The sequence below is a fragment of the Grampus griseus genome (assembly GCF_964374135.1).
Source record: "Grampus griseus genome assembly, chromosome: 11".
Classification (NCBI taxonomy): Eukaryota; Metazoa; Chordata; class Mammalia; order Artiodactyla; family Delphinidae; genus Grampus; species Grampus griseus.
Window position 1 is genome coordinate 102,507,865 of NC_139005.1, and position 13,199 is coordinate 102,521,063.

Here is a 13,199-nt window from a genome sequence, read left to right on the forward strand (position 1 = left end):
GCAGATTTGGATTACAAGAAACATTAAAAGTTCTTCAGGCTACAGGGAAATGATACAATACCAGATCTACACTGAGAATGAAAAATACTGGGCACAGCAAATAGAAGACGTTTTCCTTGTTTCCTAATTTTTTTAAAACAAAGTGGACCATTTAAAACAACCATAACCCATGCTCTGTGCTGACGTCACAGGTAATAGTAAAAGGGCTGATGACAAAGGCAGAAGGACAGGAGCGGGCAGTTCCCGTGGGGGGTGTGCAATTCAACCCCAGATGCGCTGGGACTGCAGTCACTGACAACCACTACAAATAACACAAACATACAGCTCAAAAGCCACACAAAGTAGATAACATGGAAAAGTAATACTCAACTGTCAGGAAAATAACAAACGGAAGAAAGCAGCAAAAAGAAAAGTCCCGTGAAAGACAGAAATGGGTGAGAAGACGCGCTAACCACACGCTGAGCACCAAGCAGAAACTCACCGTTAACTAAAGACACAGACCAGTCAGAAGTGAAAGCACCACAGACAACATCACGCCACACAGACGCTGGCCTAGGGACACCAGCTCCAAGACCACGAGCAGTACCAGAGAGAAGAGGACGGTCCTCTGCCCTCTGTGCTTGTGGATCCCCTTCACCCACAAAACCATGACCCAGGCTCCCCCAAACCCTGCGTGGCCAGTGCCTTCAGCCTGGGCCACTGCTGGGCTGTCAAAACCTTTTCACCTGCTTGTTTACACCTCACCACCTCCCTGAGAGGCAGGAATCAGCCTCCCCACTTTCCCCACAAGGAAGCAGAAGCTCAGGATGCTTAGATATCCCTCCAAAGACACCCAGCCCGGGGGGGGGGGGGGGGGGCCGGGCAATGCAAACCTTGCTGTGGTCCGGACCTGAGGCCCCGGGGGAGAACTCCGGCCACTGGACAGCCACCCTCTATGCCATCCCAGCCTCCCCCCAAACCCCAACCCCAAGGGGCTCTCTTCTCTCTTCCGGGGTCCCGTGTCCTATTGAATCCTGATTGCTGAGGCTAAGCAGACACGCCCACTAAGTCTGGCAGAGGGAGTGAGAGAAGCCTGAACGTCAGCCCCAAGCTTCCAGGCCCATCTCTCTCTGAAGGGGGCACCACCAGGCAGGATGGAAGCCAGCAGATCACCGTCCACATCGAGGGGCGGGGGGCCGGGGCAGGGCCACCGGACTGACGTGCGCTAGGACCCCCTCTCCCCTTCTCAGGGGCCACACGCACCTCCAGCAGCTGGGAGATGGCGTCGGGCTGGGCTCGGGGGCAGTTGTCGTAGCAGGGCCACACCACCCGGCGCCTGCTCTGGGGGGCACCCCCATCGGGCCGCTCCTCCTCCGGGGGCTCGGGGGGCCCCTGCGCCAGCTCCCAGTCATAGGGGGGGCCCTCGGCCAGCGTCTCCTCGGTGTAGAAGTCCCACACCTTCAGGTTGGACACGTTGCTGTACGGCCGGAGGACCTGGGGGCGGGCCTGGCGTGAGCACCGGGGCGCGGAGGGGCCTGCCCGCCCCGACCAGGCTCTGCTCACCTCCGCGTCCTCGGGCGCGTACAGGTAGTTGTAGAACACCGGCGTCCTCTTGCTCAGCCGCTCCACGTACTCCCACACCGAGCGGCAGGCCGCCTGGCCCCGGCGCTCCCCCTTCTCCTCATACAGCAGCCCTGCAGGGGGCAGCGCTGAGCCCGGCCCCACCCCGGCTGCTGACCCCGCCCCTGTGCCCACCTTCACCGCCCCCGCCCCCACCGTACCCAGCTCGATGCGTTCGTAGTCCGAGTCCAGCAGGAAGGTCCGGAAGCGATGGGACGCGTGATGGTAGCCGAGGAACTTGAGGTAGAATGGGCTGAACTCGAACTCCATGGGGAACTGCAGGTGGACCTGTGGGGCATCAGGAGTCAGCGGCCAGCGGTCAGCACGCACAGCCCCCACCACGGCCGCCCGCTCACCTGGTGCACGCAGTCCAAGAACTGCAAAAAGACTGGCGTGAAGCCGCTGCTTTGCCCGGCCAGGGTGTGGGCCCCGCGGTGGCTGAAGCGATGGCCAAAGGACAGCCACTCCTTCTCCACCAGCAGACGGAAGCCCTCCAGGGTGCGGTAGAAGGGGTCTGAGAGCAGCTGCACCAGGGACACCACCTGCCAGCAGCGCCGTGAGTCAGCAGGGCGTGGGGACTGGGCCCAACACCCGCCCCCACCCCCACCCCCGGCCACCGCGCACCTGAGTGGTGATGTCCCAGCCGTCCTCCAGGCTCACCAGGACAGAGGAGCCCGAGTCCAGGAGCTCCACCACCAGCACCGACACCTGCAGCAGCTTGTGGATCTGCAGGCACCCGCAGCCCCTCAGCACCTCCCAGAGCCCGTGGCCTAAGACTCCAGCACCCAGCCGGGCCCCCAGGACCCACACATCCACAGGAGTGGTGGCTGCGCAGGCCCACGCCAGGGGACACCCCGCGAGGCAGCACAGCCTGGATGGACCCGAAATGCTGTGGCGTGCTTCCTCCCACCCGGCCGCCCACCCACCCGCCTATCAGCATCTTCTGGGCCTGAAGAGGCATCCCCTCTCCTTGACGTGCCCAGCCCCACCCTGACAGAGAGCAGAGGGCTCCGACACAGCTGGACCCTGGCCTCCCTCCCCTGTCCATGCACCACCACTGGGAAGTGGCCATCATCCCCTCCCGAAGCCCAATACTATCAAAAGAGCAAGCCCAGACCCCGCCCACCCACGGCTCTAGGTAAGTGGCGGGGCCCGGCACCCAGGTGGGCACCGGATGGCCCCTGCCCATCGCATCTCCTCCCCCCGGGTAGCCCTCCACCCCGGTGGGGCAGGGGCAGTGGAGAGACCTGGATCAGCCACTCTGAGTCTTCCAGCGAGCACAGGAAGGAGGCTGAACCGGGCTCGGTGGCAGGATAGCCGGGGACACACGCCTTCAGCAGCTTCTTGAAGCTGCCTTTCACCTGCCGTGTCTCAAATACCTCGATGGGCACCAGCTCCCACTGCTGCAGGGGATCTGGCCGTACACCCTGGAGGAAGCCGGCCGTGGTGAGACGCGCCCAGGCCCCGTGCCCCCACCTGGCCCCAGGACTCTGTCCCAGTCACCTTGAGCTGGGCTTTGTCTCCAATGATGTAGAGGGCTGCACGCTGGGGCCGGAGAAAGCCTGGGTCGGGGGGGGCCCCGTTGGCCTGGGGGGGACCCATGCCTGCTAGCCGGGTGCCTACATCAGTGCTGAGCCCACCGCTGCGCCCACCGGCCCGGACGCTGCCCCATTTACCTGCACAGAGAAACCAGGTGAGCACCGGAGCAGGGCCAGGGCACCACTTACCTGGGGCAGAGCTCCCAGGGAGGGCAAGGGTGGGACTCGGGGCGTCAGGCTGTTAGTGGCCGGGGCTGTGGCGAGGGCTGGGTTACGCTGGTCTGTCACACGGGGCCGTTAGTGCCAGTGTGGGGGACGTTAGTGCCCTGAGCAGTCACATGGGGCCATCAGTGCCAGGAGTGGGGAGCCAGCCTGCGCGGTCAGTACGGTACCTCGGGGCGCAGTCCGTCTGGAGGCCAAGGCCGCCATGGGGTTGGACAGCGTGGTGACCCTGGCTCTGGGGCTGGGCACTGGGGGCACAGCAGAGAGAAGGCTCAGGCCTGGCCCCAGGCCCGGGGGTGCGCCCAGCAAGGGCGGAGCTGTGGCCCAAAGGAACTGGGTCCAAGGCTGGGTCACCACCGAACCCCCCGGGGGTCCCAGAGACAGTGAGGATCTGTCAAGGTTCTCTGGGCCCCCAGGGCAAACGAGGGAGCAGAGGACCCGGTGGTGGGTAGGAAGGGTCAGGGGACAGGCAGGACCCTGGGCCGCCTCCTCTGCACCCTCAGCCCCGTGGACCCTGCCTAAGCTGCTCATGACACGCAGCCACCAAGCGGCCCCTGCCCAGCACACAGCAGCAGCAGGAGGTGCCCATGAGGCGCAGCCCAGAGAAGAGGAGGCCCAGCGTGGGAGCTCCCAGCCTGGAACCTCAGAGGGTGGTTCAGTCCAGGACACAGGCAGGCCCAAGCCCCAGCACAGAGCCACCTGTGAGGACCAGGCACGAGGCTTACGGGCTGGGACGGCCCAGCCTGGAGGCACAGGGAGCCCACAGGAGGAGGCCTCTGGATTCCAAAGCCTGCACCTGGCTATGACCCAGGCTCACTCGCCTCTACAGAGAGGGCGCAGGGCACCAGAGGCCAGCACGGCACCAGCCCACTACGCTGCAGGCAGAAGCATGGTCATCCACAGTGAGGACAGCGTGTCCTCGTGACACAGTCTGGACCGGAACCGGTGTACAGCTGAGGAGAGCCGAGACCTTGTATGCCCCCAGGCAACGAGGGGGAAGGCCCGTGCCCAGAACTCGGGGGACACCCAGAAGCAGCACCAGTGGGCTGTGGGGACATTCAGAGATGCCCAAGCAACACTAGGGAAGACACAGGCACTAGGAGACGAAAGATCCTGCGGGGAGGGTGCTGCCTGCAGGGGCCACTCAGAACCACTGGAGCGGGCGGAAGGCAGGAAGACAGCGCAACCATGAAACACACTTAATGATGGTCTCTGATGTTTGGAAAACTAAAAGCCACTCAAACTAGAGAGCGGTATTCCCAGTAGAGGACCAAGAGGAGTAAGGCCTGTGCCGCTTCAGAAGGTGGCACCGAGCCCAGCGCTTCCTAGGGCAGCATCCCCATTAACCACCGTGAGGACAGCCTGGCCACCCTGTTCCCAGCCCCCCTGGCCCCAGTGCCCAGCAAGTGGTAACAACAGCTACAGACGGAGCACTGGACTACAGGCTGCACGGGGACTGGGGGGCTGGTGTGCGCCAGCAGCAGAGGAGGTGCCTGCAGTTGGGGTGCTCCTTAGGCCTCACTCGGGAGGGGTGAAGGCCCTCCCCTACGGGAACGAGTGGCAGCTGCACCAGGAGGCCCTGTGCCACGGGCAGGAGCAGCCTGGGCCAGCGTGGGGGCAGTCGGCCATGGGGATGGCTGCAGGCTCGGGTGGTGAACTCAGACTCAGGGTGGGCAGAGAGGGAAGAATCAAGGACGATGCCCGGGCTTCTGGAAGGCTCAGCCCCACAGGTGGCCTGCCAGCCCCCAAGCCCACCTGAGAGCTAGAGCAATGCATCTGGGAGCCAGTGCATCTGGAACCTAGAGCAGCAGCAGAGAAAAACGCAGACAAGTGTGAGGGGAGGGAGGGAATCAGGAAGGCCTGAGCAACAAGTGACCCCTGGTGTGATGTCTGCACAAGCCAGGGTGGGGGAAGGGTCTCACAGAGAGAAGTGACCCTCTTGTGACATCGGCCAACTCTGCACACACAACCGCCAGGACGGCTCCAGGTGTGTACAGATCCCTGGTAGACGCTGTCACCACACCTGCTGAGGTACAGGCAGGGGTTGGCTCAGGCCAGCATCTGGGCAATGGTCAGGCCCAGTGCGGGCAGCCTCCCAGCCCTCGTGCCTCCAGCGGGGTGACGAGACCTCCAAGCACGGACTGAGAGGCAGCTCGCTGATCACCAACGTGAGGACCAACATGGGCTAGGTGGCAGCTCCGACGAGGCCCAGCAGCTTTCAGGAGGGCCAAGAGGATGAACCGGAAGGGACCAGAGATCAGTGAGGGAGGGTCCAGGAGGGGAGATGGAGGGAGACGCGCAGGTAGGGGAGAGGCTGTCACGGGGGGAGATGAGGGAGATGCGGGGGCAGGATGGGGGCAGCTGGAGGGTAAGCGGGGTGCAGAAGCCATTGCCTTGGAGCAAGGCCCTGGGGTGAGGCTGCCCATCCTGACACAAACCTCCCCCCCCCCCGCCCCCGCCTGCACGCCCTGGGGCCCTCCTGGGTGTCTCCTGTCTAAAACCCTCTCCCAGCGCCAGGCATCCACATGGCTCACCCTGCCACAACAGGGTCCCCGCCTGTCACCCCAGGAGACCAGACCACCGCTTGTGGACAGCATGCTCTTCTAAGGGTCACCCTGAACCAGCACCCCGACGGCAAGGGGCAGGGCCCAGGATGGCCCCTGGGCGCATGCCCCAAATTCCTGGGCCTGCTGCCTCCTCTGTAAACCCCCAGAGGAGTGGTCAGAGCTGGCCCTCAGGACACTCACCTGCTCCCACACCCCAAACACTCTGCCCCCTTGTTGGTCTGCTCTCCATAAATGCCATCACTACCCCCCAGGTCCTCCGGCCCCGAGCACCCTCACCGTGACTGCCCATGTGGGCCGAGGAGAAGCCGCTGAGGGTGTTGCGACCGGACGCATCAGCATAGCGCGGCATGGAGCTGACCACGGCCTGCAGGTACTTCTCCTGCTCCAGGCTGCTGGAGTCGGCCTGGGACTGGCCTGCGGGAGGAAGTGGAGCTGGGGGCGGGGCGCCGGGGGCGGGGCGCCGGGGGCGGGGCGCGGGGCGCCGGGGGCGGGGCGGGCTGCAGCGTGAACAGGGAGCCTACCCGGAGAAGGCGCGTTCTGGGCCTTGAAGAGGCCGACGACCCCCTTGCCGTGCAGGCCCCCTGAGCGCAGCAGCACGGCCTTGGAGCGTCCGCTGCGCCAACAGACCACCGGGAAGCGGTTCTGGCGGTAGCAGCGGGAGACGCGCTGCAGGGCGTTGTCCTGGACGCTCTGGGGGACGATTAGCAGCCCCGGATAGCTGCGAGGAGGCGGACGTGAGGCCAAAGGCACTCTGGACCCACAGCCAGGCGCCCCTGGGCCTTCGGCCTCCTGGAGGCCACCAAACCTGCCGCGCTCACTGCTCACCTGCGGCAGATGGCGTACATGCGGTTGACCGGGGAGATCCGGAAGGGCTCGGATTTCGCGCGGCTCAGGCTGCTGCTCAGCGTGCCCAGCCCCAGGCGCTGGTAGTCCCGGCAGCACGCCCGCTCCACCAGGCTACTCATGGTCATGCGGTCCGAGGGCTTCAGGGCCAAGGAAGGGGTCAGCGTGCTGGGCTCCAGCTCCTCTGACACTGGGGCAGGCCAGGCACACGGGGGTCATTACCCAGGGGCTGCCCGGGTCCCTTACCCCTCCACGTGAGGGGCTTCACCAGACCGCCCACGGCTCCCCACACCCCGACCTGCGATCTCGTCCTCCTGGTCCCCAGGGGGTGGCTGGCCCCGGTGCTCCCAGCTTGGGGGGCTGTACTTCTTCCGGGTGACATACTGCCGCCCGATGGTCCTCTTAGCGTTCTTCATCAAGTTCCGGGACAAGGTCCTGGGGGGCCCGAGGAGTACAGTTGCAGGGTCAGCAAAGGTGAGGAGATGGACAAGGGGACACACACAGTGGTTCTGCGAAGGGAAGGTGTTCTGGCCTCGGGGCCCAGCTCCCTACCTGAAGGAAGGACCCTTGTCCTTGGTGGCACGGGGCGGCCGGCCGGGTGTGTGGGCAGAACCCAGGGTGAGCGCGAAGGTGCCCCTGATATCTGGTGGGTACCGCAGCTTGTGCAGCTGCTTGCGGAAGAGCTCAGCGCTGTCAGACCCCACCTCCTCGTCAAAGACCATCTTCAGCAGCTGTGTCAGACATGAGGCCCTCAGAGGCTGGGAGGCCCGTGGGCCTGAGCCCTGGCCACGAAGGCGGACAGGCCTACGGGACGCCCCGTGCTGCATCACTGGAACTCGGGTGTTTCTAACAGGATGGACGGGTGAGGGCCCTGCGACCAGACGGCCCTGAGAAAGGCGGCTAGGTCTACCGTGGGACTGCGAAGGGCCAGTCTCGCCTCTCCATCCGGTGACGGACACGTCCTGAAGGAGCGCCCCAAGGACAGAGGGTGAGCGGAGGGCCTGCTCCCCAGACTGCATGTAGGCGGAGACTCAGGAACCCAGTCTTTGTGTTTCATCTAATCTGTGTAGGTTTCAGCTAGGCCGGGCTCACGCAGCACGCTGCAGACACGGCCTCTAGGGTTCGGGCCTTGCAAGGTAAACGGGAGAGCCCCCAAAACTGGCACATGGCGCAGGCAGAGGACACCAAGCTAAGACACAGCGACTTCCCCGTCAACTCAGGAATCACAAAGGGCTCAATGCTGGCTCAACAGCCGCTCATGAGAACAAGACTAGGGCTCAGACGCTGCATCCTGGAGAGGGCCGCGACTCAGGGGCCCACAGACCCCACCCAACACAGCCCACACCCCAGCCGACCTGGAAGGTGCAGGAGCGCAGCTGCAGCCCGTCCGGCAGGTACTGGTCACTGGGGGTCTGGATATTAATGCGCTCCTCCTTGGTCAGCGCAGCCACCGGGAAGGAGCGGACCACCACCTGTTCCCCCACTTATAACAAGCCGGGTGCAGAGTCAGGGGGACGGGAGGGGTCGAGGGTCACAGAGTCTCAGGGTCCCAGAGCTATGGGGTAGACCGGGAGGGTGGGGAGGAAAGACAACAGCCTATCTCCCACAGAGACCCTAAACCCCTGAGAAGGGGAGAGGGAGAGGCAGAAGAAGTCCCACTAGCCCGAAGACCTTGGGGGGGGGGGCAGGGGGAGGGGCAAGGGGAGCGGGGGCAGAGGGGTCCAAAGGCTCACCCAGGGGGTCGGTGGGCATCCCCGTGAAGATGACCCGGTACGTGGTAAGGAAGACAGCGCCCTCAGCCGGGAGCAGTGCGGGGCCACCCCTGCTGCCCCCGGCACCCTCCTCACGCCCATCCGGCAGCAGGTAGACACGCAGGCCGTCCAGCACACACTCCTCACCGGGCAGCAGGCGTGGCCGAAGCAGTTTGGGCTGTTTGGGGACAGGAGCAGTGCCTCAGAACATAGCCCAGTCCTGGTGCCCGCCACTCCCCGGCCCCTACTCACCTTCTGGATGGGGGGCAGCCTCTTGCTCTCTCTCTGCACGGCCTCCAGGGTCTCGATGTGCATCTGGACGATGTCTGGGGGAGAGCAGTTCTCATGCTCTGGCCTGCGCCCACCCATCCAAGGGGAGTGTTTCCAAGCCCAGACCCCATACCTGGCACCATGACATGCAGCCCCTTGAGGTGGTCGCTGGTGACCCCACTCTCTGTGCAGACCTTGTCCACGAAGCGGTTGATGAAACGGACCACGGCCCCGGGCACGTCACAGGTCTCTGCATCCTCGAAGCCGCTCTCTGTGTCATAGCTCTCCGCCACGCTGCCTGCCATGCTGGGCCGGGGAGGGGCACAGTGGGCACAGGCCACACAACCCAAGGCCTGTACTGCTCAGGTCCTGCCCCCAGGCCACACCCCACCTGTTGGTGACCAGGCTGTTGCTGGCGCTCTCCAGGTCGCCCAGCCCTGCGCGCTCCCGGAGCAGCCGGCTCTTGCTGCTGTCCAGGGGCAGGAGCAGGTAGCTCATGCGACTGGCGTAGTGGATGGCCTGGCTGAACACCGTGCTCTCCTCCTTCTGCACCAGCTCCTGCTGCTTCTCGCGGCTCAGGGTGGGCCACAGGCGCCTCTGCTCAGATGCCACGTCCAGGGCAGAGCGCTCGTCCTCCTGTGTGAGTGCCTCCCCAACCTGCCCCAGGGGCCGCACGTGAGCCAGAGCCAGGCCAGCCCCATCCCGCGGGCCCAGGGAGTCCCCACACACCTGGGAGGGGTCTCGGTCCTCGGCAGGCTCCAGGTAGAGGGCCCGGATGTGGGTCTGCACATCCCCATAGAACATGGCCTCCCAGAACTGCGGCGTGCTCCACACTACGTGCTCCTGCACGCAGCTGTACGCAAACTGCGTCACCCCTGGGCTCAGCTTCTGCAGAAGCCAAGAGGGTGTCAGCGGGTGCAGCCGGCAGGAGGTTGGGGAGACTCTGTCCGCCCCAGCACTCACCCGGCAGAAGGCAGTGACCAGGGGCAGCAGAGCAGCTGCGATGCCGTGCTCATCCAGGGAGGTGCAGTCCTGCAGTAGGGCCGGGGGCGTCGGATCCCGGCCCCGTGCCATTCACACCCCCACCAGCACCGCCGACAGAGCAGCACCTCCCGTCAGTCCCTGAACCGTCTGCACCAGCTCCCCAGGGCTGCTCGGAGGTTGAGGGCAGGAGGCCCCTGCACCAGCCTCCCACAAGGATTCTCCCCACGCCACCCTCACCGGCAGACCGGGGTCTCCCCAGTTGTCGGCACCGCCAGAAGATGCACCCTTATGGGTAGGCCGGGGAAGCCCTGCCCGGCCCCACCCTGTGGCCACAGCGCCAGCAGGGTGTGAGGCCCGGCCTCACCTGCAGACAGCAGTTCATCATGCGGACCACGAAGTCGAACTGCTGGTGGTCAAGGACCGCCCGGTTCTGTTGCACGTGCAGGTGCAGCTCCTGGGCAAGGCAGCGGCGGGCCGCACGCCCCTTTAGGGCCCTCAGCACAGCTGGAAGCAGCTGCGGACGGGGAAACAAGGGGATGAGGGCACGAGCCTATGTGGACCCAACCGTGCCCTGAGGCACAGGGAAGGCCTGGCCCAGACGTGGGGGCCAGAGCCCAGGCTCTCAGCACAGAGGAGACCGGAAGCCATCCGGTCAGGTGTGCCCAGATTGGGGCTTCACTGCCCAAGAGAGACCAACGCGCTAGTGGAGCCAGCCCCCCGCACACGAACCTCACAACACTGCCAGTGCTCTGAGCGAGACCCCACGGCCGGCCAGGGCCCCAGCGCCTAGAACGCACAAGCCTAACGCAGAGCCAGAAGCCGGCTCAGCACTGGGCGGGCCACAGAAAGGGCTGCACTTGTCCTGTTGATACTCCCGCACACTGTGAAACAACCAGGAACCCGATAAAGGGCTGGTTTAAGAACTAGGTGCTTCACAAAGAACCACGCAGCTGTGAAACACAAGACAGACTCAAACTGGCTGTCCTGAGAGACCCAAAGTGTCAATGGACATCACAGAGGGCAGAACGCTAAATGAACTCCACTTTCTGCAAGTAAGAAAAAAAAGACACGTGTGAGTCGACACTAGTTTCCGTGAGCGATAAAGAAGACACTTAACAGTAGGGACTTTTAGAGCATTCTGACGACTAGAAGTTGAAGGAAATTCCTCCCGTGGAGCCTCCCCAGCAGGCTGCACCCAGCTGTTCTGAGGTGGACCCGGTGTCCACCTGCCCTTCTTGCCAGCCCAGCTCCCTCCAGCCGCCTGCAGGAGAACGAGGGCCAGGGCTCCTCTGAGAGCCGCTGCCCTGGCCCAGGCCGCCCCCACCCAGAGCCCCCAGCGCTCCCTGTGCCCGGGTTACCCTCACCTTCTTGGCCTCAAGCATCTTCCCCTCGAACACGTAGGAGATGCAGTTCCGGACCACCTCCAGCCGGCGCGCACTGTTGCCGTGGAGCCCACTGCTCCGCTCCAGTATGGCGGCTGGGGAGCAGAGAACGTGCTCACCTCTGACCTCACATCCACCCTCGGCCACACTCAGGCTCCCCCTCCCGGTTACGCACTCATGGGGGGCCCTGAGGGCACGGTGGTCTTCTTCTCGGCCTTCACGGCCGGGGGTGCGCCCTGCATCTTGGCTGTGGCCTGATCCACGATCCACTGCACCATGCCCTCGTCTAGCCGGGGGAAGGGCCGGGGCGCCCGCCGCAGGTGGCTGGCCTCCCCTGGCCTCTGCACCTTGTGCATAGCCACAGCAGGGTACGGGTTCTCCTGGGGGGGACACAGGCAGGATGGGCGAGCAGCCCGGGCCAGGGCAGCACAGTGACCCGCCCCCTCGTGCCACCTGCCTTACGTTCTTGTAGAGCTGCTCTGCCAGTTCCTTGACATGACGCAGGACACGCTGGGGGTGGAGGTCATCCGCCCGCATCCGTGCCACCTCGTGGGCCACCAGCTGGGGGGAGGAAGCAGGGTCAGGCGGGCTGGCTGGGGCAGGGAGGGGGGTGATGGCGGCTCCTCCCAGGTGGGGTCGGGGTGCACCTCATCAAATAGGTCCGTAGGACGGTAGGGGACCCCGCGCTCCGACACAAAGCCTGCAAAGGCCATGCCCTCCAACACCTTCATCAGGAAGTCATCCTCCACCAGCCCACGCTGGCCCAGGAAGGCTGCCTGCGGTGCACAAAGAGGTCAGCCCCTCGGGCACTCACCTTCTGCCCAGCCCCGCCCCCGCCTGGCGCCCACCTTATGGAAGCGGATGACAGGCTCCGGGTGGATGCGGACCATGTGCAGACACCAGCGGTAGCCTTGCAGGAGCTGAGCAAAGAGCCGCAGGAAGACGGCGCGCAGCTCCTTATCCTGGGGCATACGTGAGGGCAGGTGAGTGCCAGGCCCTGAGCCTTCCAGGCACCTCACCCTCCTGACCCTCCAAGCTTCCTCCACACAAGCCACAGTGCCTCCTCTAAGACTCGGTGCCGACGGCCACTCCTGTGCAGGACCCTCCGAGGCTCACACCCACCCCACGCGGCCCTGGCGACCCCCTGGAGGAGCGCTCAGCACCGGGTGGGCCTGGGCCCCCAGAGGGGCAGCGACCCCCACCTGCATCTTCAGGGAGGAAGTGGACGTCGTAGGTGGAGGGAAGGCGAGATCTGCCAGCTCCAGCTCTGGATCCAGGACCTGTGGAAGCAGCGGGGAGCAGGGTCAGCTGCACACCAGCCCCACGCTCTGGCTTCCTCTGGCCACCAAGTGACCCCACCCCAGCCTGCCCGAGGCCCCAGCCTCCCCGAGGCCCCTGGTCCTGCCTCACCATGCTCAGAATACTGTGCGTCTGGCTCTGCAGCGGCTCTGGCAGGGGTGGAATGTGCACACACTCGGGCACAGTCACCGTCCCTCCATCAAGATCAGCTACAATCACATCCAGCTGTGGGCCAAAGGGAGCGAGAGGTCAGAGAGCCACGGGCCGGTCAGCAGGGCCTGGGGTCAGCCCAGCCTGGAGCAGCGAGGCAGACGCTGAGCAGGGCCCTCACCAGCTCCTGGGCCTCTGCCTGGAAGGCAGCGTTGACTCCGATGATGAAGGGGGTGGGCGTGCTGAGCACCTCCAGGAGCTGCGCCGGCAGGATGGGCACGTACGTGAAACTGCAATGGGCCAAGGCTCAGCGCGACAGCCCGAGGGCCGGGGTGGGGCGGAGGGACTGCAGGGCAGTGGGCAACGGTAAGGTCAGCACCTGTATCTGAGAGGGAAGAGCAGCGCCAGGAGTCCCCGGCAGGCGTCCGAGAGGCGCTGGTAGCTCCGGGACAGGAAGAGCACCTTGTGCTCCGTGAGCGCCGCACAGAACAGAGACAGCACGTTGGTGATGCCTGAGGAGGAGGACAGGCTTAGAGGGCGCAGGCGCCCGCCCTGCGGTGAAACCTCGACGTCTGTCCGCCAGCCCCGGGAGGG

The 13,199-nt window shown here is 65.0% G+C and overlaps 1 protein-coding gene across 3 annotated transcripts in view; it reads right to left on the bottom strand.

The window, feature by feature from the left end:
- The window catches only part of SBF1 (SET binding factor 1), a 28,499-nt gene that overhangs the window by 6,516 nt on the left and 8,784 nt on the right, over positions 1-13,199 (bottom strand). The window contains exons 7-36 of one of the 3 annotated variants that reach the window (XM_082666002.1): positions 12,985-13,117; positions 12,787-12,895; positions 12,567-12,680; positions 12,359-12,436; positions 12,005-12,118; positions 11,804-11,932; positions 11,619-11,717; positions 11,332-11,536; positions 11,139-11,251; positions 10,139-10,288; positions 9,754-9,822; positions 9,520-9,678; positions 9,182-9,447; positions 8,924-9,096; positions 8,773-8,846; positions 8,503-8,698; positions 8,125-8,252; positions 7,322-7,500; positions 7,068-7,204; positions 6,752-6,959; positions 6,448-6,644; positions 6,203-6,340; positions 3,530-3,607; positions 3,103-3,275; positions 2,847-3,026; positions 2,224-2,325; positions 1,956-2,141; positions 1,761-1,887; positions 1,543-1,673; positions 1,243-1,473 (exon numbers count right to left, since the gene is read on the bottom strand). In XM_082666002.1, coding sequence (XP_082522128.1) covers positions 1,243-1,473; positions 1,543-1,673; positions 1,761-1,887; positions 1,956-2,141; positions 2,224-2,325; positions 2,847-3,026; positions 3,103-3,275; positions 3,530-3,607; positions 6,203-6,340; positions 6,448-6,644; positions 6,752-6,959; positions 7,068-7,204; positions 7,322-7,500; positions 8,125-8,252; positions 8,503-8,698; positions 8,773-8,846; positions 8,924-9,096; positions 9,182-9,447; positions 9,520-9,678; positions 9,754-9,822; positions 10,139-10,288; positions 11,139-11,251; positions 11,332-11,536; positions 11,619-11,717; positions 11,804-11,932; positions 12,005-12,118; positions 12,359-12,436; positions 12,567-12,680; positions 12,787-12,895; positions 12,985-13,117 — 4,376 coding nt within the window. Of the gene's footprint in view, positions 1-1,242; positions 1,474-1,542; positions 1,674-1,760; positions 1,888-1,955; positions 2,142-2,223; positions 2,326-2,846; positions 3,027-3,102; positions 3,276-3,529; positions 3,608-6,202; positions 6,341-6,447; positions 6,645-6,751; positions 6,960-7,067; positions 7,205-7,321; positions 7,501-8,124; positions 8,253-8,502; positions 8,699-8,772; positions 8,847-8,923; positions 9,097-9,181; positions 9,679-9,753; positions 9,823-10,138; positions 10,289-11,138; positions 11,252-11,331; positions 11,537-11,618; positions 11,718-11,803; positions 11,933-12,004; positions 12,119-12,358; positions 12,437-12,566; positions 12,681-12,786; positions 12,896-12,984; positions 13,118-13,199 lie in introns of all 3 variants that reach the window. The other 2 variants (XM_082666001.1, XM_082666003.1) reach the window with 2 other exon arrangements.